Source organism: Pogoniulus pusillus, chromosome 29 (genome assembly GCF_015220805.1).
Source record: "Pogoniulus pusillus isolate bPogPus1 chromosome 29, bPogPus1.pri, whole genome shotgun sequence".
NCBI lineage: Eukaryota > Metazoa > Chordata > Aves > Piciformes > Lybiidae > Pogoniulus > Pogoniulus pusillus.
This window is the reverse complement of record NC_087292.1, coordinates 17929801-17950868: the sequence shown is the minus strand read 5'-3', so window position 1 is coordinate 17950868 and position 21068 is coordinate 17929801. Positions and strand designations below refer to the sequence as shown.

The 21068-nt window shown below is 61.0% G+C and overlaps 1 protein-coding gene and 1 long non-coding RNA gene across 3 annotated transcripts; one reads left to right on the top strand and one right to left on the bottom strand.

Moving 5' to 3' along the window:
* Nucleotides 1-267: 267 nt before the first annotated feature.
* On the top strand, nucleotides 268-1455 carry LOC135188230 (uncharacterized). The gene is made up of 2 exons (XR_010307617.1): nucleotides 268-535; nucleotides 1323-1455. It is a non-coding gene; the product is annotated as an uncharacterized LOC135188230 (long non-coding RNA).
* Nucleotides 1456-14822: 13367 nt separating this feature from the next.
* CD40 (CD40 molecule) lies at nucleotides 14823-20389 on the bottom strand. 2 transcript variants are annotated; one of them, XM_064167578.1, is made up of 9 exons: nucleotides 19710-20389; nucleotides 18719-18800; nucleotides 18030-18155; nucleotides 17775-17918; nucleotides 17433-17532; nucleotides 16445-16506; nucleotides 16129-16230; nucleotides 15702-15727; nucleotides 14823-15418 (listed from the first exon to the last, which is right to left on the bottom strand). In XM_064167578.1, exons 1-9 carry the CDS (start codon nucleotides 19746-19748, stop codon nucleotides 15266-15268), a joined length of 834 nt encoding a protein of 277 aa, XP_064023648.1. In that variant the 5' UTR covers nucleotides 19749-20389; the 3' UTR covers nucleotides 14823-15265. The 2 variants fall into 2 exon arrangements, with proteins under 2 accessions (XP_064023648.1, XP_064023649.1); XM_064167579.1 differs by having other exon boundaries at nucleotides 16129-16227.
* Nucleotides 20390-21068: the final 679 nt, after the last annotated feature.

Sequence of the window (21068 nt, the reverse complement as noted above, 5' to 3'; positions counted from 1 at the left end):
ATGGAGGGAGCTAATCGGGGAGGCCAGGAGAGGCTGCTCACCGCGGGCTGCTGCGAGATTCAATTACAGCACAGCCTTTGTGGGCTTCACCGTTTTAATTTTCCACAAATTAGCTTAAAAAAGGTATGGAAATGAAGATATTGGGATTGCTTTTTTTAAGTCAAAAGGAAAACTCCTTTGAGGATTAGGGCAGCTGTTTGGCTTTAACAAACACCATTTCTCTGCTCATTTTCCTGTGTTAATCTCAGCTGCTGCGATGCTATTTCCACTTCAGCTCCGGTGTCAGTGTTTTGAGTGCAAGATGGGGAAGGTTTAACCCTTCCAGGAGCAGGCCCTGCAGCTCAGCTGCTGCAGCTCCCTGGGCTCCCATGGCACCTGTTTGGGATCAGGATGGCATGGCCAGACCTCCCATCCCTGCTGGGGCACCCAGCTGGGTGCCATTGTGGGAGCACCAGCCTCCAAAGGGAGCTTTGCCATCTGGCTCTGCCAACTGCTGCTGCTGCAGTTCCCTCCACTCTGCCTGTCCTCTCCCAGGGTGAGTACAGCTACTCTCCTCTTCCCACCACTGCCAGCACTTCTGGCACTGCCCATCTGCATCCTGCACCCACCTGCCCCACTCTGTCCACACCCTCCTGTCTCTCCCTATCCTCTCCCAGGCCCCCTCTCACCCACTGCAGCACTGTCTGGGTGACATTCTCCAGGCAGCTCCTGGAAGTGCCTCCCTGCCCCCTTCCTCTGCGCCTGGAGCTGGAAGTGAGCTCCATTTGTCACTGTCTCTTCTGAAAGGTCCAATCTCTTCCACAGGGTCACCTGGCTGCTCTGCCAGCAGCTCCCTGCGCTGGCACAGCTCTGCTGCAGCTACTGCAGCTGCCAGCACAGGGTGCATCATCCCTGTCCACTTGTCCTTGTGGTGCTGCCATGGTTCTGCCCTTCCCATGGGCAGAGGAGAACTTGGAGCCAGGGCCATGGGGGTGCCCGGGGGTGGCTGCAGCTCCCACCAGTCCTTGGGGTCTGAAGCATCTCCTCTCCCTCAGCCACAGAGAGGGGCTGAAGGATCAGGCTGTGCCTTTGGTCAGAGGCAGCTGTGGGGGCATGGGAGCTCTCCAGAACACAGTCCTGGAGCAACAGGTTGTGACATCCTGGCGACAGGGGCTGTGGCTGGACTCTACTGCTCCAGCAGCCCCTCTGCACCCCACACCCGGCGAGGGGAGCTCAGTGCTGAATTAATTTGTCAGGCTGACACTGGCCGCTCGTTGCAGAGCAGAGCCCATTCATTTGGAGAGAGAACATTTCATCTTATCTCCTGCCTTTTCATGCCTCAGCTCTCACTCTTTAACCTTGGACAACGAGACAGTCATCATCTCCTCGCTGGCTCTACGGCTCCCTCAGATAAGGACCTTATTTTTTAATCTTTCTTTCTATTGAATTTTAAACATGTTCTGTTCCAAAGCCTGATGTGTGTGTCGAGAGCCTTCACCCCGTGCTAGCATGGCCGTGCCGTGCTGCAGCCTCTGCTCTGAGCCCGGCTCCTGCCCCTGCCGTGCCTGGCAGGCTCCCGTGGCCAGGGGCCAGTGCTGCTTGCCCACAGCGCCAGGGCCCAGCAGGCACCCGGAGGTGCTGTCACCAGCTGATCCTCTGCAGCAGCGCCCACTTGCTCTAATCTGTTCTGAGCTCGGGGCAGTATTTGTTGTTCGGGAATGGTCCTTGAGGAGCCTTTGCAGCCCCACGCGTGAGCCTTGGGCACAGCAGTGTGGGGTCTGGCTCGGGCCAGGACCAGGTGCAGCTGTGGAGGGACTGATCGCGTCTGTAGCCCACGCTGCTCCCCCAGCAGAGAGCTCCACCAGGACCCCTACAAAGAGAGGCCATGATCACTTTCCACGTGCAGGAGAGCCACACAGATAAGGCTTTCACCTGCAAGGCTCTGATGAAAAATGAGGGCTGGGAGGTGGGAGGGAGCAAATTGAGATAAATGAGAGTGCTGCCTGGCACCTGCCCGCAGCAGCCCGGGCTGCGGGAGCGCTGCGTGACAGATCGCAGGGCCTTATCTGCTCGGAGCCCGCACGGCTGCGCGATAACTAGAACGGATGAGGCTGCCGAGGGGGCCCAGCGGCAGGACACCCACCCGTGCCGAGGGCCAGGGCAGCGCTGCCGCGGGCCGGCGCCTCCCGTCCCGCCCGGGGCACTGCGCCGGCTGCCGAGCCGCTGCCGCCCGTCTCTGGGAGAGGGCTCGGCCCCTTCCTCAGCGTGAAATGCGCTTCTCCGAGTCGTCCTTCAGAGGCAGGGAGCAGGCGGCTCAGCCGCGGCATTAGCCTGCAGAGCTGCGTCCCCATCTCGCTTATCTAACTCGCTGTAACAAGCTCTTTGCATTTATTCCACCAAATGTGCTGCAGAATTGCGTTAGAGCTGCTGGCTGTGAGCCAGCTGCACGCAGAAATCCACTTAGACCTTGTATAATAAGTTCCTGACAATCTTACAGAGGACTCGGGGTCATAAAAGTCTCTGGGTTTTATCACCAGTAACAGACATGGAGAGAAATTAAGTTGTCTTATCAAATTTAGATAATATACATCCCTCTGGAGTGGAAGGCTCCTGGTGGATCTCTCACGGCATGAGAACGTTTAGAGGGGTGAAGAGGAATGCACGGCAAGAGTGGCAGAGCACTGGGGAACAGGATGCCCAGGGGCAGCCAGGCAGCGGGAGCCCGGTAGGCACTGGGCAGAGATGGGCCCTGGGGAGCCCTTGAGATGCAGGAGGAGGTGAAGGCTGTTTGGGGCAGGGCCTGTGCTGAGCCAGGGGCTCTGCTCCTGCCTCGTTTACCTCAGGCACTTGTGTGCCTCCTCCTCAGGAAAGCTGTGCCCTCCAGCAGTCCTGATGTGCAACCCCCTGCCCTGCTGCCTCCTGCCTGACCACTGCGGGGACAAGGAGCAGTGGGAGGTTTGCTGCCTTTACAGGGCCTAGGATCTGCTGCCCTCAGCAGCCAAGCCTTGAGGGAAGGCTGCATATGGAGTGGGTACAGGATGCATGCCCTGCAGCTCCCCTGCCGTGGGCAGGCATGGTGAGGCAGCTGGCACAGGGCAGGAGGATCCTTGGCCTGAGAAAGGCTCTACTCCTGCAGGCTTTGCAGAGCTGGGCAGTGCATGGTGGGGTCATGGCTGAGCTCTTCCAGCTGCTGCTGGCAGGGAGAGTTCAGCTCTGCTCATCCAAGGTCTGTAAGCTCCCTACAGAAGGACTCCTGCCAGTCACATTGCCAAAGGCTTGGCCTGGTCCTTGCACCCATGGCTCAGGTGCGAAGACTCCTGTGGCCGTGTGCAGGACAGGGACATGCACAGCCCCCCTGGCCTGTGTCCCACACTGAGCAGTCCCTCCTGGGACTGTAGCTGCCTGCAGTGAGTGTGCTGCTGGCTCGGGGCAGGGCTGGGATCCTCCACACTCCTGCCCTGGGCTCAGGATTTGGCTTTCTCTGCCAGCAGAGCCCAGTAGCCATGGCAATGGAGTGGGCAGGTCCCGTGTCACCCACGTGCCATTTATGAAGAGCTCTGCAGTCTCCAGCACCAGACATGCAGATATGTGCCCCCTGAGACCTGTGCCCTGCTAAGATCTGTGCCCCTGAGATCTGTGCCCTGCTGAGATCCTGCTGCTGGTACAGAAAGGGATTCTCAGTGCTCTGTTTTCAGAGCACTTACTTTGCCTTTTCCTTTTTTGTTTGCTTTTTGAGGGCCCCTTCCATGCAGGATTATCTGCCTAGGCCATCATTAGTCTAATCACAGTTAACTCCCTCACTCCATTAATAAGACTCCAAATGGTGCCAGATCGTGGGAATGGTCCTTCACAGCCACCCTGCCGTTCTGCCAGGCCTGATGCCCAGAGTTTTTTCTCCTACCAGAGCTGCTGGTCAGTGCTGGCTGTGCTCTGCTGTGCTGTGGTGAGCTGTGCTGCTCTGTACCATGCCATGCTGTGCCATGCCATGGTGCATGCTTCTTCCTAGGCACCCTGGTCTCCCAAAGGTGCTGAGCCCTGCAGCCCAGGCAGCTCTAGGGGTGGGCACACGCTGGCAGCACATCCCTGGCAGGCTGTGTGGTGGGACTGGAGCCATTCCCACTCGCTGTGATGGGAGCAGAGAGGCTGGCAATTAGGATTTAAGCAGAAGAGGATCAAGAGCCTTCCTCACCTCCTCACAGCCACTCTTCAGGGCCTCTGCTGAGCAATGCAGGCAGAAGGGGTTTTATGTAGAACTGTGTGCCCAATGAGCTGGCCATGGGCTGGAGCCTCACATGGGTAACTGGCACCCAACGTTCCCTCACTCAGACTCGTCCATCCGTTTCTTACCACATTAAAACCAGAGTCCCTCCACTTGGCAGTGCCAGGATCCCCCCTCCACTGGCTAGCCCCTGCTGCAGGGACACCTCGGGGGGTGTTATGCAGGGGAATGGTTGGCACAGATGAAACTGCTGAGGTACCTGCTGAGTGTGGGGCCTGCAGGCAGAGAGCGCAGTGGCCAGGGCAGCCCCAGCTGGTAAATGTTTGCCTAACCAAGAGGCCTTCTCATTAACAATTTTCTTCTTGATTTCTTTCAAGAACTTCAGCAGGAAGGCAATTAGAGCCAGCAGATGGTGGAGAACACCCCAGCAACAGCACATCCTGCCATCTGCCACCTCTGGAGCGTGGGGTGGCTCTGTCACACCCACGCATCCCGTGGCAGCTGCGGGTCTGCTGGGCACTTGCTGCAACAGGAGCCACATGCAGCTGGCACCGCTGCCCGCACAGAGGGTGAGCAGAGGGGCCAGGGCTGCCTGAGCCTCTCATAATGGGGCTTTCAGGGCTGCAGGTCTGCCCGGGGCAGTCTCACCTCTCCCTGGGAAGCTCTGTGCTCTGCTGTCCCTCGGGGCTGGCTGCATAGCAGCACCGGCAGCTGGCACAGCTCGAGGCAGGCAAAGTTTGTCCTGCTGACAGGATTTGCTCCCTGGAGAGCTGGAGGCTGTGGCCTGGTGCCCTTGCCCCCTCCTCCCCGTGGGCTTGCCTGGCATGTGTTCCCAAGCAGTCTGTCCCTGCGAGGCTGGAGCAGGAGAGAAATGCTTTCAGAATGCAAGGCACTGCCACACAGGGCACATGTTGTCCTGTGCCCCCCCCCCGCCCTCCAGCTCCGCAGTCCTGCCGCTGCATCTCCACAGGTGAGCTGGCAGTGCCCGCACCTGCTGCTCTCACAATCAGGAGACTGCTGTGCACAAGAGGCTTCTGATGCCTCTCTTCCTCAATCAGCTGCTCTTCATGCCCGGTTCCGTGCCACTCGCCACTGATTGCCCTTTGTCTCCTGCAAGGCCGTGTGTGGTGGCAGCTCAGCAATAGGGCTGTGGCTCTCCCACGGCAGGCACAGTGATGCTGCCAGTGTGGCTCTGCCCTCCTCTCCCCGTGTTCCCCATGTTCCCCACAGCTCCCGGCCAGGGAAGATGCCGAGGCACTCCCAGCTCCAGGATAGGCTCTCTGCCAGGGGCTGGCTTTGGCCCCACATGGGTGCAGGGACCTACTGCTGCTGCCCTGGTCCCTACCTGCGGGAGGGTGGTCGGTGCCTGGCACATGGCCAGGCAGATCTGTCTAGTGGCCATGGCGGGGCGAGTAGCCAGGCCTGCAAACTGCCGGGGCAGGAGGAGGCGGCGAGCAGAGGGCTGAGCTGGGTGCAGAGCCAACTCGAGCATCGCAGCCCAGCTGCACTGCTGGCACAGGTCCAGAGACGTGCGAGGGAGCAAAGCACCTCAGTCCCTCCCACCAGGCCCTCCCGAGGTGCCCCCTTTATTCAAAACCGCTTTGTAATTGCCTTTTGTCACTTACAGCGAGATGGGCTCCCGGGGGCGGCAGTAATTAGTGCGGGGATGGATGCCGGCGGCCGAGCTGGCTCCGCGCTCAGCAGCGGTGATTTGTAAACCTGTCACCGCCACGCGGAGCCCTTCCCCTGCCGCGCAGCCCCGCGGGGGCACGGCGAGCACCGCGCACAGCCCCGGAGCCACCAGGGCCCGGGCACCAGCCCCAGCCGCTCCCCGCCCTGAGCCTCGCCGTGCCTCGGAGCACCCAGGTGGGTTCATCCTGCTGATGGGGAATAACCACTCGTGGGGCACATGGCCAGGACAAGCAGGACCTTCGTGGGAAGCTGGGGCAAGGAGGTACTCTGGACTGGCTGGGGTGCAGGAGGTCCTCTGGAGTCGGCACTGTTCCTGCCAGGAAGAATTAACACCTCCTGTTTCCAGCTGGCTGTGGCCAGCCTCCTCATTAGGTTTGGTGACAATGGCAATTAGTCATCCAGGTCCCCGGAGCAGTGCCTGGGACTGCAGGCAGCTCTGGCCAGGTCACTGCTCTCCACTCATGCCCCTAGACCTCCAGCTCAGCCTCTGTGGACACTCTGCCTGCTGCTGCCTGGCTTCAGTGGCCAACTGTCCTTGAGCTCAGGATGCTCTCACTCAGGCTGACAGAGTTCACCCCTGCAGATTGCCAGGTCAGTCATGGGACAGCACGGGGCAGTGGCTGGCTTGGCTGCACTCAGGGACAGCCTGCCAGGGTCTTGCTCTTGGCTCAGCCCATCCCTTCCTGGCACTTACTGATGACTCCCACAGTCCTGCTCCCAGGTGTGCAGAGTTTTGGGCACTGGAATGCTGTGGTCACCAGCCACAGGCCAAGGCCGGGCTGCAAGGACAAACCAGACACCAGCCCAAAGCGTTGGGGACAGCAGACAGAGGCTGCTGGAAGATCCATCTGGAGAGCAGCACAGTCCTTTCTACCATGGGGCTCTGCCCTGCCCTGGGTCAGCATCAGCTGTGCCCATGCCAGGGCTGCTGTCAGCCACTGCCTGCTCTCCTTCACCCTCCTCTGCTTCGTGGCTTTAGTCTAATTCCCTGTGCCCCTTTCCTATTTTTCTTCTTGACAGAAGCAGCAGGTTCATGCATCTGGAGACTCTGCAGCCCTTTCTGTGGCTGCAGATTCAATTTCCCAGCTCAGCGTCTGCTGGCCTCTGGCTGAGTCGCTGCGCAGGGCTGTGCCCCCCAGCCCCAGCAGCAGAGGGAAGCCCTGTGGTGCTGGACCGTGGCAGAGGGTCTGTGCAGAGGCATGGGACAATGCCCACCACCCAAACTGAGCTGAGCCATGCCAGCCCTCCAGGCCATGGCTGTGGGTGAAGGGAAGGGTTCACTCTTGTGTGGGCCCAGCAGCCAAACCCTGCCCTGTGTTCTGCTCTGTCCTTGGCCCCAGGGAGGGCACAGCATGCAGAGGGAGCTTGGCTGCTCTAATTAAACCATGTTTGCAAACTCCCATGGTAAGCATCACTAATTATAATTAAGGAGAGCAGCTCTGCCCTCCCTGCCTCCTGAACAAGCTCCCTGCCTGCCAACCAGGCTTGGAGGGCACCGAGGGCTGGCACATGGAACTGCCCTGCATCCCCTGGGCTGGGCACGTGCCTGGCATGGCCCTGGCAGGGTGACAGCCCCCATGGGGGGCCCTCGGGCCAGGGTGCCAGGCTGGGGGTATGGCATCGCAGTGCAGCCGGCATCACCCCCTCCATCCGTGCATGGCGTGACTGCGGCGCCGCTCCCCTGGCACTCTTCATGCTCGAACCATTGGCCTAACGATCTCAGGTTTTCCCCGTTTTCCTCTGTGATTGTTTGTCGTTGTTCCGTTACGGTTCGCTGGCCATGAATTACCGAACGTCTGCTTGCTCGCTAACTCTTTACTTCCAGCTCGGCACACAGCCGCTGCGCGGGGCGGCCGCCGGCCCCTGCTGCCAGCCCTGCCGCCAGCCTCCGTGCCTGCTGCCGTGCGAGGCTGCGGAGCGGGGGCTGCCGAAGAGCCTTCGCCCCACTCTGCTTCAGCAGCCACGGGAGCGGGAGCAGGTCAGGAGTCATTCAGCCGTGCGATCCCCAGGCTGGACGGGGACCTACTGGGATGCTGTGCGGGGGTAGGTGAGCAGCAGGGTCAAAGGGCTGGATCTCCGTTGTGCCCCGAGCAGGTGTGGCCCCGGCCATGAGCTGCACGTGGGGCTGATTTAGGGCAGTGCTCCCCACGCCCCTGCCAGGTGATAAGAGGAGCAGAAGAGAGCCTGCCTGCCTCCCTGCTGGCCTGTGCCGCGGCGTTTGCAGGAGCGAGGAGGCTCTTGGTAAGTGACCAGGATATCAAAGCTTGGGAACGCTCAGGCAGAGCTCTCTGGTGTCCTGGGACAATGGCACAAGCAGCTGGAAATGTGTGAGGGAGGCTCTCGGTATTGCCAACCCTGCCTGGGAGCAGTTCCCAGGACTACAGAACATTTCCCTCCCCTGTGTCATGCTCACTGTACTTTTTTTTGGCAGCAGAGTGGAGCTCCTGGGTTTAATGAGCCCTGTGAGCAGCCTTGGGTTGGGACAAGGATGTGGGTACCCCTTGTGCCAGGTCAAGCTGTGCCAGTGGGAGCTGGTGTGGCAGCATTTGTGCAGCTGGGATGTACTGGGTCTGGGAGCTGGCTGAGATCTTAGCCTTGCAAAGCTCTCCACACTGCTTTTGTGCTTAGGACAGAGGTGAGAAATCTCTGCTGGCATTGTGAGGTTTCACAGCAGTAAAGAATAAAGTCTCTGAAGTCCCTGCAGCTGCATTTTCTGAGCACTGCAGCACTCTGATACCTCTGAAAAGCTACTAAGCACCTGGTGCTGGGTTGTCTTTTGCAACCTTGTGTGCTAAATAAATCCCTTCACCTGTGCTGAGCCCTGCTAATGGTCCATTCGTTGTTCCGTGGCCAGCCAGCACAGCCTAGGATGAAGACTTTTTTTCCCCCCAGTCATTCCCTCCCAGAAAAAAAGAAACAAAGCTACATCTCTGCAGCATCTTTCCTGTAGGATGAGATGGAAACTGGGAGCTGTGAATTGTTGTGCAGTGCCCTTGCTTGGCTGTGCTCCTTGCCCCCCAGGCAGCATTGGATTGGGGGCTGAGGGTTGCTTCGGATCCCCCTTGCAGGGCTCGTCATGGGAACCAGCACTTGCTGGCATCAAGCTAGGCCAAGTGTTCATTGCCATGGGGCTTAGCAGCCCTTGGCAGTGCCAGAGCTGGGGAACAGAGTCCATTTCATTGTCTGCCACATATATGGCAGCAGCTCCTCCATCAGGGTGGGCTGATGGCACCCAGAGGGATGCCCAGCTCCTCCAGCTGTCCTGGATCCACAGCTCTCGCTGTCCTTCCCCTGCTGTGAACCCAGCAATTGCTGTCAAGGCTGTGCCCAGCTGGGTGTCCCATGGGGCCAGCAAGCCCCTTCCTGCCCCCATCCCTACCCACATCCACTGCCTGTTCCTGCCCTGCACCTGAGCTGGCAGGGCAAGAGCTGGCAGCCCAGCATCAGCTGTTTGGCTGAGGCCAAACCGACTGACATGCTCCTGCTTGGCCCTGGCCTTTGCACACGCGTGTGCAAGGTGCTGCCTCCCACCCATGTCCCAGCCTGGCTGCCCTCTGGCCTCTCCAGCTGCCTTGCCTGTGAGAGGCTTCCCTGGGTGACTCCATTTTTTCCTCCTTTAACCTTGAAATATAATTCCCTCCCCTAAACACCTTTTCTTTTCCCTGTAAACAACATCTCTGTAGGGGGATTACAGCAAACCCTCCCTGCGCTGCTGTGCCCGGGCGCTCTGTCAGCGGGCACTCCCCGCCCGTCGGAGCCACCCGTGTGCCCGCCCCCGCTGCCCGGCCGGGCTCTCTTCATCATTTTTACAGATTTATTCCACAATAATTTAATTCCCTCCTTAGCCCCGGGAAGACGAATCGGCCCCTGATGTGGCTGGGGATTCGGAGCCGGTCTCATAAATTTGCTGCCTCTACACAAAGCTCCTTCTGGAGTCGCAGCCGTGAGCGAGAGCCTTTAAACAGCGGGGGACAGGCTGTAAATCTCGCCTGCTGCTGGCACCACTGAGCTGCAGCTCCGGCTGGTTGGCAGGGCCTGGGCAGGGGCATGGGGTGGGGAGAGCTTTGCGGACTTCCCCAGCAGCTCCCCGTTGGACCAGGCGTTGCCAGCGGCTCTAGGGGCACCGCCAGCAGCGGCGTTGTGCTGCCAGGGTGTGGCCTGTGCACACAGCCGCCTGTTGCTGGGGTCCGGGAGCCGCCAGTGCCCAGCATCTTCTAACTGGGTGGAGCTGGTGCTGTGGTAGGCACAGGCTTGGAGCGATGCTGCCAGCTCTGCTGTGGAGCTGTGCCCGCTCTGGCACATCTGCACTCGCTGCATGTGGGACTCTCTGCCCTGTCACTGCGAGAGGCTTGTCACTGTAATTAAATCGGAGTGACTCCCCTGCCCCCCGGCGCAGCCCCTCGTTTCCCTCTGATTTATTATGTCTCCTTAATTTATTTAAATGGCTCTCAGTGCGCAGAGCTCGGCAGGGTGCTGCTGGGGCTCTGATCGCTGGAGCGAAGGGAAGGCAGAGGGAAGCACCTTCGGAGTGAAGCTCCCAGTGCTGGTGGGCACTCTGTGTACTGGCACTGGTCTCTGCCACTGCCTGCGGCTCTGCCCCAGCAGGGCTGCAGTGGGAAATGCCCAGCAGCTTTTGGGGCTGGCTTAGGGGCATCCCCCTGGGGCACCACAGGGCAGCAGATGGCATGGCTTCGAGCTGGCAAAGGCAGGAATTGGGGAGAGGGCAAAGGGGCTGGTTTCACCCTGCTCCCCATGTGCACAGGGGCCTAATGGATCTCACTGTGATTCCTGACCAGTGTGGGAGAGGTGTGTGGGACCTGGGGGGTCCAAGGGGTCTGTCTATGCTGGAGGCCAGAGGAGGTTCCTCTCTGCAGATCCCCTTGCTCCTTGCACCCAGCCCTCCCCGCTGCCCCACTCCTTTGGTTCCCAAAGGGCGGCTGGGCGGGCAGCATGCCTCCTGCCAAGCGCCTGCGTGGCCCCATGCCCAGCTAGGATGCAGGCTGCCAGCCTGGCCACCCCCAGCCTGTTTGCACAGCCTCCTGTCCCCGCCTCAGTGTTCTGCTGGCGTTTGTCCCTGCTGAATTTCATCCTATTTTTTCCAGTCCATTTCTCCAATTTGTCAAGATCATTTCGAATTCTAATCCTGTCCTCCAAGACACTTGTAGGCCCTCCCAGCTCCGTGTCATCTGCAAATTTAATAACAGCTTTCTCTATTCCATCATCCAGGTCCTTAATGAAAACATTGAGCAGAGCAGAACCAGGGCGAGCCCTTGGCTGTCCGAGCAGCCCAGCACTCAAGCTGTGCTTGCCATGCTGGCTGCCCAAATGTGATGGAAGATGGTGCCAGAGCTTTGCCACATTGGCTATGCCTCACTGCCTCCCCAGGTTCGCATGGGGTCTCTCTGCTTTGCTGCCCAGAGTAGTGCTGGGACCACAGCATGCTGCCAGCTGTGCCAGGTGTTGGTGGTGCTGGGGCGAGGCTGGGAGGGGGCAGTGGGTCATCCCAGGGAAGGCTCCAGCTTGAGCTGCTGCCAGCCAGCACAGTGCCAATGTGTGCACAATGTCCTGTGTGAAATGGAGCCTGGTGGGGCCCTGCCCTACAAACCCCTGAGGTGGAGGGAGGTGGTGTGTGGAGAGGTGGTGAGACCCAGCTCTGGTGGCACTCCTGCATCTGGGCTGGGGAACCCAGCAGTGACCACAGCCAAAGGTGGGTATCAGAAGGGAGTGGGCACCCAGCAGTGGGAGAGGAGAGCCGCTCACCTAGGTAATGGTATGGCCACAGGGGCAGCAATGGAGTGGCCCCAATGGGGCCACCCTCCCCCCAGCCTGAGCACATGGTGGAGGGCAGCAGCCCACAGCATTTTTGGTGGGTACAGGCTCTCCTCAGCCCCTGTGCTGGGGAGGCCCAAGGCTCCTCTAGATTGCACAGCAGACACCTGGCACCAGCTCAAAGAGGAGCCACACTGTGCTCCCCCAACGGCCACCAGCAGCCATTGCTTCCCTTTAATTGCTTGTAGAAAACGATTTCCCAAGCACAGAGGTCTGCCTGTGCCCACCTCTGCGTGCCCAGGCAGAGCATCCCTTCACAGTGCAATTTCAGATGCAGTGAATGGCTTCTCCAAGCACCAGTCCAGCTCCAAGGCAAGAGCTTTGCAGTCTGCATGGCCTATGTTCAGCACCCCAGAAGTGGCTCCTCCACAGCCCACAGCAACCTGTGCCAGCTGTCACAGTGGCTGTGGCAGCCCTGCCAGTGCTCATGAGGCTGACACTGCCCGGACAGGCTTGGCTGTGTGGGAGCTGCCATGGCTGCAGCCCCATCCACAGGCAGCTGCAGGCTCTGGCACAAGCTGGATGCCTCAAGTGTCCCATGCAGTGCCACCTCCTCGAGCAGGAGTTTGGGATGTGCTGGTAAGTGCAGCAGTGGCTTAGCCGAGAGCTGTTACTCCTGCACTGGCTTCTTTCCATCAGAGCTGTCAGTGCCTGCTCAGGGTCTGGAGCTTCATGCACACAGATGCAGCAGTTCTGCACTAGGTGATACCCCAGCGACTGGTGCCATGCCAGCTGGATCGACTCCCGGATGCTACAGTGGTGAGTTCTGTGCAAGAGCCCCTGGGCTGCAGGGCATGAGGAGTCCCAATGCCAGGGAGGCTGTGGTGGCAGAGGGCAGAGCCGGGCTGGGGGCATGCTGAGTGCTGGGAGAGCAGCAGCAGCACATGGTGTATTTGTCCTTTGTGGCACAGCAGCAAGGCTTGGGGCTTTTGAGCTGGTGGGTGCCAGGGGCTGCTATGCTGGGGTGAGGCACCGCCTGGGCACAGCAAGAAGTGCTGGGCTGTGCCCAGTAGGTGCTGCCAGCATTGCCAGCTCTGATGTAAATCAAGAGGAAGCTCTGGTGGGTCTGGGGCAGCAGGGAGAACCCCCTGGCTCACGTGTCTGCAGCACAGATCAGCACTGCCAGTCCTGTGGCTGCCGTGGATTGCAGGCAGAGGTAATTTGCAGATGACAAATATCCCTGGTAGTAAATATTGTCCCCACCCTCATCTTTCTAAGAGCAGATAAGGTGGCAGCAGTGTGGCACTACAGTTGCTGGAGGGAGACAAAGTCTTTGGCAGTCGTAAGAGTCTATTGTGTTGCTGCAATTATTTATAGACAAACAGAAGCAAGCCAATAAGTACCAAAGAGCTGCTCAGCTGCCTTTGCTGCTATGATGATGATGATGATGTTATTTCTCCCTCCTCACGCCCACACACGTCTCCACTGCACAAAGACTCTGCTGGCAGCAATCGCATCCCCACTGGGTGCAAGGTAGGACAGGCTGGAGGGTTTTGCCCCCTCCTCGCTGTCAGTGTCCCCCCAGAGTGATCCTAGTGTTGTTTCTGGAGCTGGGGAGCTGCAGCCCCTGCACTGCTGCAGGGTCATGGGTGCCTGCAGAGTGCAGCCCTTCCTCAGAGGCTACTGTCTCTGCCCCTGTCTGCAGCATCACGCAGGGGCCCCTGCCAAGTGCTCAGCCTTCTCAGCAGGACCTCAGCTCTGGGAAGAGCTGATCTGAGACTGCATCTGGGAGCCCTGGACTGGAGAGCAGGATGATTTTTCATTGCAGCATCATAACCAGAGGACAGGAGTAAGTGACTGGTGGGGTCCATTCCCTGGGTAAAGATTTACACAATCGCTTCATCCAGTAATTGGTATTCTGGGGAGGGAGGCAGCTGCAGCTCCAGCGCCAGCCTCCATTTGTTTGCTCTGTCTTCTCTCTCTCCCCTTTCCAGAATGAGTAATTCTGTCCCTCACCATCCCATTTAAGCACAGCATTTGCAGAGTGAATCATTAGTTACATTCAATTAGGTCTCACAAGCTCTCCCTTCTCACTTTGGGGGACAGAGGTGCTAATGAGATGGTACATGTCTGACACATGGCAGCAGGCACCCAAGGCCTTGTGCTGGCAGAGACAGGTCAGTGGTGGCAGGGAGCAGGAGGGGTCAGCCTGCTGCTGTGGGAAGAATCCTTTGAGGGGCCCTTTGGAGGCCAAAGGCTTTGTTTGTGGCTCACCATGATGCCAGCAGGAAGCAGAGTTGCATCTGTCCCCAGGGCAGGATGTTCACTGGGCTGGTGCTGAGGGGATGCTGCCCAGGCCTGGAACCATCCTGCTGGCACAGCCAGGAGCACAGAGCCCTGGCAGGGAGAGTTGCTGACATGTTTTTATCTTCCTTATTAAACCTAACATCAGGTTTTAGGAGGAGCCTTAAACAACAGTAAAAGTAGCTTTGTGCTCTGGGTGCTCCTGGCTCTGGGGTTTATGGCTGCCCCTCTGCCATGTTGGGTGGTGATGGGTCATGGGCTGCAGCTGCTCACAGGGCCTGTACTGGGCTCGGTGCCACTGCAGTCCAGCACCAGTGCTGGAGCCAGGGCCCTTGGTAGCCCTGGCTGCTGCCCACTCCCCTGGCCCTGCAGTGAGAAGCCCTACGATGGCCCAGCAGGCAAGGTGCAGCTCTGCCAGCACCCCCTGACTACTTGATGCAGGGTGAGCCCAGGGTACGGGCACTGGGGATGTGCTGGTGTGGCCTGGAGCCTCTGTGCCCACAACCCAGGGCTAGGGACCAGAGCTGCCGCAGTACCTGCAGCCTCTGCAGGGGGGAGCACGCCCTGGCTCAGGGGGTGCTGGAGGCTGAGGGGCAATGTGGGCAGAAAGTACAGCTGATGGTAGCTCTCTCCTTCCCTTCTCTGGAGCTGCAAGCGTCCCTCCCCTCCACTGGTGACCCCAACGCAGTAGGAAGCCCCCGGGGAGGCTGCCGTGGGCTGCAGGCTGCGCTGCTCGGATACGCGGGGAGGGTAATAGAGTTTAATCACCGCTTCGGCAGCGGTGCTGGGGAGAAGCACCGAGCCCAGCCCTGCCCAGTCCCGCAGCACCATCTCCCGGCCGAGACACGAGAGCCACGGCGACAGCCAGTCCTGCCTTTATTTGTCCGCGCAGAGCCCATCAACGCCAGGTGCCCGCCGTGCTGCAGCGCCAGCACCCGCTGAGCCCAGCTCCAGCCCGGGTGGACCTCCTGGGTGCTACAGGGGATGGCTAAGCTGTACTCTGCCATGGTGGTCCCACGCTTCAGCCCTGGCACCTCTGGCAGGCAGGCTGCTGGGCTCTGTCCACAGCACCTTGAGCGGGCGCTAGCACCAGGCTCTGCCCTGCATTCCTGTGTGGACTCTGCCATGGCAGCCCTGGGCGGGCAGCCAGGCCAGGCACTGCTGTGGCACTGCCACAGGGGTGATTGTACTATGTCTGCTGCCATGTCCCATCAGCCAGGCCAGATTTGCTCCTCAGTCAGAGGGGTCAGAGACAGCACTGCTGGCCTCATCTGTGCTCCGTGCAGGCAGTGCCCAGTGCCCTCACAGCCTCTCCTGCTCCGCGATGCGGCTCTCCTTGCCATCCTCCTGGGCCACAGGCTGGTGTCTGAGCAGGGTCTCCTGCCCAAGTAAGATGTCATCCCCCATCTCCACAGCCTGCTTCTGCTCCACGTTCTCCATGTTGCCAGCCTCTATCTGCACAGGGGCAGGGGTCAGGGGCAGGCAGCCTTGTCCCCGACCTCTGCACCTGCATCTTTGCCTGCTGTGCTCTTGTGCAGAGCAAGGCCTCATCCTGTCTCAGCACTTGCCAGCAGCATCCCAGGGCTGGCCCAGCCTTTCTCCTGTCCCAGCTAGGCAGCCCTAGGACAGACCCCACCCCTCCTGTCCTGCTCTGTCGCTCTCTGATGCTTGTACGTCCCTCTCTGTGCCTGGAAGGGACCACATCCCACATCTGGAGGAGAACTTGGGGCAGACTCACCTGCTTCTGCACCTGTCGCCTGGGAGCTGGATGGAAAAGGGACAGAGAAAGCAACAGTCAGTGGGGACCACTGTTGCCCTGCACTGCTACAAGCCCTCAGGGCTCGGAGCTGGGGCTTGGTGCTGCTGCACTGGAGCTCCTGCAGCTCACGTTGTGCCTACTGCCAGGCACAGTGGGGAAGCCTGGCTGGACCTGCAGGACACTGGCACTTTCCTCCAAGAGCTGGCCCAGCCTGGGCTGCAGTGGTGCAAGCAGAGCTGCTTTCAAGGACAGAGCCCACTGACCCAGCTGGGCAACAGGCTCCAGGAGTCACAGCCAACAGTGCCCCTGGAATTGCTGCCCTGTTTTAGCCACAGCAGCCGTTGGCCTGCCTTGGCTGGCTCCTCACCCTTATGCCACTCTGACCAAGGTATGGCCCCTCCCTTACCTGTGTGGACCAGACAGTAGATGCAGATGCCCACAAGGCAGGTGACGACAGCAGCTGCGATGGGGATCAGCACTGACAGCGAGGAGCGCCCGCCCGACTCTGCTGAGGAGAGGGCATCAGTGGGCACCCAGTGCCCCAAGCTGCCTCTGCCCCAGGCCCAGTCCTGCAGGGAACCCTCACAGGGCCAGAGAGAAGCAAGAAGGCATCTGGCCACTCCCCAAAGCAGCCATGGGCCAGCTCCTCCCAGTACTGTAGCAGCCAGAGCCCCAGGAGGTCCCTGCTCTGCACTGCCTGGCACAAGGCACCAGCTGCTTACCGCAGATCACATCCGAGGTGTTCGTCCCTTTCACCTTCACTGCCAGCCCCTTCTCCTCGCAGCTGCAAGGAAGAATAAGACCATGTACCCCACACAGCAGCCTGGGCAGGTGGAAAGTCTCTGAGGAGGCACAGCTGGAGCTGGGCAACCACAAGAGCTGTGTGAAGAAATGTGCTGCACTGAGCCTGCTGGGCTCTGGGGGGACCCCAGCACTGACCCTGTGTGGTGCCACAGGCACAGAGCATGGCCCCACCCCAGGGTCCTGCTCTGCACTTGCCAAATCTGCTGAAGACTGGGACAAGTTTGGGGAGAAAGGACAGGAAGAAGCACCTGCCCAGCCAGGGACCTGCCCAGCCAGGAAAGATCCTGGGATTCAGGCACAGCAGCTATCACAGAACAGCTCAGAGATGCCTCCACGACAGGCTACAAGTGGCTCCATGGGGAGGTAATTTCTGGGCAAAGATGAAAGTAAAGTGAAATCCAATGGCTGGCAGCTGAAGCAAGACTAATTCAGCCTAGAAACAAGGCTCACATTCCTACCAGGGAGTGCAATTAACCCTCAAGCAGCTTTCTAAAGACAGGGAGGACAACGTGCCAGCTGGTGGCATCCTCAAAGCCAGACTCCCCATGGGGGCTGGTCCCTTGAGCCAAGCATCGTGCTGGGAGGGGGGCCTGGCAGGGCATGGTGGCTGCCTGTAGCCCCTAATCCCTTGCTCCCCAGTGCAGATGACAGCATAGATGCGCCTGGATGGGACAGCAGTTGGCACACCCACTGAGAGGTGGTCAGAGCTCCTGGAGTCTGCCTCAAGCTTAGCCAATCAGCCTGGACACCTAACTACCCTTCTCATAGCTCTGCTCCTCTCGCTCCTGCCCTAGGCCAGCCTGTCCCTTGGAAATCATCTCACCTGCCTAGTCCCCAAGGCCCTGAGGAGGCTGACAGCAGAGGGCATGCTCATGGGGAAGGCCATGGCCAGCATTCAGACGGTACCTTGTCCAGGGGTGGCAGGGCTCTGTTTTAGAGGAGATGTTGGAGAAAGTGCCCTCTGCACAGGGCTCACAGGGAGAGGACATCCGGGCCATGGCCTTGGCTGAAGAGAAGCAGAGGTTACAGGCAGGTGAGTACAGGCTGCAGGATGTCCCTCGCCACGTGTGAGGGGGTCAGGCAAGCAGCACTCCCTGTGGCAATGGTGCTGGGCACAGGGGCAGCCCAGATCTCCCAAGGCCCTGCCAGGGGCACCTTGGTGGTGGAAACCCCCTTTCCCAGAAGGATCCAGGATCAGTGCTGCCAGAGCACCAGTCCTGCTGAGAGGGACAAGCTGGCCAGACCCACCTGCCACGAAGCCGAAGCCACGCTGGCAGGGCAGGTTCTCCAGGCAGGTCTGGCAGCTGGCATCAGAGCAGTGCATGCCAGCTCGGCACTGGCACACTGTGTTGTGTGTTGCATTTCCTTCTGTCTTCACCATGAGGCCAGCATCTGGGCAAAGGGAGCATGGGCAAGGTGAGACACTGAGTGGGTGTGCCTGTAGGGGCACTAAGCCCTGTAGCCCCCCCAGGCTAGGGCTGGCTGGCACAGGCAGCAACTTACTGTCTTCACAGATGTCGTGGGGCGCACAGTGCCTCTCCTTGGTCCAGCTCTGCTGGTAGTGCCCACTCTCGCAGCGGGTGCAGACAGACTCTTCTGTGCCATCACATTCAGAGACCAGCTTTTCCCCTGCAACAGAGGCAGATGAGGAGAGGGCAAGAGAGCTTTACTCCTCTCCAGGCAGCAGCAGTGTCAGCAGGACAGGGGCACTGGCAGCTGCAGATGCCAGAGCTGCTGTAACATACTACCCAGGACCCTCATGCCACTCTGGCAAACAGGGCTGGAGGGACCAGCTTGCCTGGTGGACATGCAGGGATGGGTGGGGAGGGCTGCTTGGTGCTAGGACGTGAGAGCCAGGGGCCATTCACTGCCTCCAGCACTCCAAGAACTGGAAAATGAACTGGCAGTGAGAGTGGAAGCTGGCAAGTACCATTGCCATTTGGTAGTGCCAGTGGTGCACCAGTTGGTCCTGCAGCTGCAGGAGCAGACAACCCCAAGAAAGCTGTGGTGGATTCAGGGAGGTCCAGGGGGCTTTTTCTCAATAAGGTCCCAGTTGCTCTAGCACCAAGGTGCCACAGAGAGATAAGCTGTCAGCACTGCTGGCACTGGGGTGAAGGGGTTTGATCACTGAGCTGGGCATGCTCTGCTGTGACCAGGCACAGGGAGCTCACGGAGGGGAAGGGTCTCCATACCTGGCTGGCAGCGGTCGCAGCACCTGCCTTTGTACTCGTACTGCCTTGCAGAGCACCTTACAGCGGCGCCAGTCTGCCAGCACTGCAAGAAACAAGACCTGGGGATTCGTGCCGCTCCCCAGCACGTCTGTGCCAAGCCGGGGGCGAGCTCACGGCCCGAGGTGAGGCCTTCCTCACACCACTCTTCCCAGCCCTGCGCTAACCGCAGACCGCAGCCGAGCCGCCTGCGTTGCCTGCTGCCACCGGTGCCCTCTTTGAAGTGGGGTGGCAGTGACTCGGGCACGGTGGCTCCACATTTCCTCCCAGACGGTGACCGCACAGTGCCCTGTGTCCTGGCCGGCGCGGCCCTGGGCACGGGGAGCAGCCGACCCACCCTAGCTCAGTGAGGCGGCGATGGGGCTGGGGCACGCTGCCAGGTCTGGCATGGGGACGCCGGAGCCGGCAGAGGGGAAGCGGCCCCTCGCATACACGTCTGAGACGGAGCAGAACGGGAAGCGAAAGGGGCGTCAGCACGTCTGCCGCTGAGCCCCGGGACGGTGACAACCTGGCTGCGAGCCCAGGCTGTACCCGGGACAGTGAACCCTCGGGGTTCACCGTTGCCCGCCCTTGCTTTGCGGGGACCCGTCCGCGTCCCGGCGCAGACCCGGGCTGCAGACTCTGCGGGCTCCGCTTCCTCGGGGCAAAACCGAAAGTGGGCGCGGGCCGGGCCGAGACTCCTGCCCAGCCCTTTCCTCCCCGCGGGCGGAGGGCTCCGGATCGACTGGAGCCGGCTGCCCCGGTACTGCTCCCGCCGCCGCCACAGGTGCGACCCCGGCCATAAGCCTCCCCCCGGGGACAAGCCGCGCCGGAGGGACGTGCAAGAACGGGCGGACAGCAGCACTTCCCAGCAAGTCCGACGGCTACGGGCCGGGGCCTGCCCGCAGGAAGCAGCTGCCGGTATCCTAGACCGCGCCCATGCCCCAGCCCCTGTCCCGGTCCCGGTCGCACTCACCGCCAGCAGCACAGCGCCCAGCAGCCCGAGCCGGTTCATGTCGCCGGCCTGGCGCCGCCGCCGCCCGCCCTATAACGCCTCGGCCAGTTCCCGCCCAGGAAAGGGGCGTTCAGCCTCCCGCCGCGGCCCACCCGGGGCTTTCCCGCCCGGGGAGCCCCTCCAGAATTCGGCCCGGGAGAGAGCAAGGGCAGAGCAACGCTCCCGGCCAAACCGGCGACCCCCATCCCGGCCCGCCCGGCTCAGCCCGGGGTCGCGGTAAGGGAACCAGCTGCGGGCCCTTCTGCCGCTGTCCTAGGCAGCCACCCGTGCTGGGCCACCCGGGCCCTGCCTGGCACAGGGGTCTTGGGAGAGCGGCTGGAGCTGTGGATGGGTGTCCCGCTGGAGATGGGCAGGTGGCTCCTGCCTGCACCCTGCCAGCACCACAGAGCCACAGTCCTGCCTGCACCATCCTCGTGTGACAAGGCGCGGGCAGGGACAGTGGCCAGCTGCAGGCCACGGTGAGGACAGGGTTGGTTCCAGCCTCGCCAGTTCATTGCTGTGGCAGAAGTTCAGAGGTTTCACTTCACCAACGGCAACCCAGAGCCCTTGGCCCTGGAGAGTCCCCTGCCGCTGCCCGCAGCGCCTGGCTGCAGCATCCGCACGAACGCGTCAGCCCCGAAACGGGAAGGTGCAGAGTGCTGGGAACAGTCCCCGGGGAAGTTCCAGGCTCCTCTGCTCCACAGACCTTCCCTGGACTCCCCTCCTTATGATAGCACACGGCAGGGCAGGAGCGCCCTTGGCTCAGCACCCCGCGGTGCCCCACTCACACCCCACTCAGTTTCCTCACATCGAGACAGCCACGGCAGCAGCACCGCAGCCACAGCCTCGGGCCCGGCTCGGGGGCTACCGGCCTTGTGCTGCCGGCCGCGGGCTCCGGCAGGCCGCTGCTGCTCGGGGAGCAGGGCAGCAAGCACCCCCGGGCAGGCACCGCCCGCTCTGGGTTCCCCGGGCCGCGGCACTTCCCCAAAGTGAGCACAGAGGGTCCCAGGGGAGTCTTGAGGGCAGAAACCGGGAGCTGACGCCGGGGAGGGGATTTCTGGCCCCAGCCCCTGCGGGCTCTGCCTGGAAGTCCCCACAGCCCCGGGCACCGGCGGCGCAGCCGCTGCAGCAGCGGGCGCGAACTTGTCCCCGCTCCTGGCCCAGGCAGGAGCCCCCGGCCCAGGCAGGAGCCCCCGGCCCGAGTGCCCGCACTGCGGGGCAGACCCGTGCTGGGGCGGCCCCCACAGCCAAGGGCAGGAGTCCGGGCCCCTGCAGGCAGGCAGCGGAGCCGCCACTGACCCTGACCCTTGCGCTGCGCGGGGGCGCGACGGGACCCCGGTG

Bases quoted from the DNA above. Each gene is read 5' to 3' on its own strand.
- CD40 (XM_064167578.1), bottom strand. From the start codon at position 19,748: ATGAACCGGCTCGGGCTGCTGGGCGCTGTGCTGCTGGCG. The intron at 18,156-18,718 runs GTATGGAGACCC...CCTCTGTTGCAG, and splicing joins CTGCGACCGCTGCCAGCCAG to GGGAAAAGCTGGTCTCTGAA. The intron at 16,507-17,432 runs GTACCGTCTGAA...TCTTCCTTGCAG, and splicing joins CCCTGCCACCCCTGGACAAG to CTGCGAGGAGAAGGGGCTGG.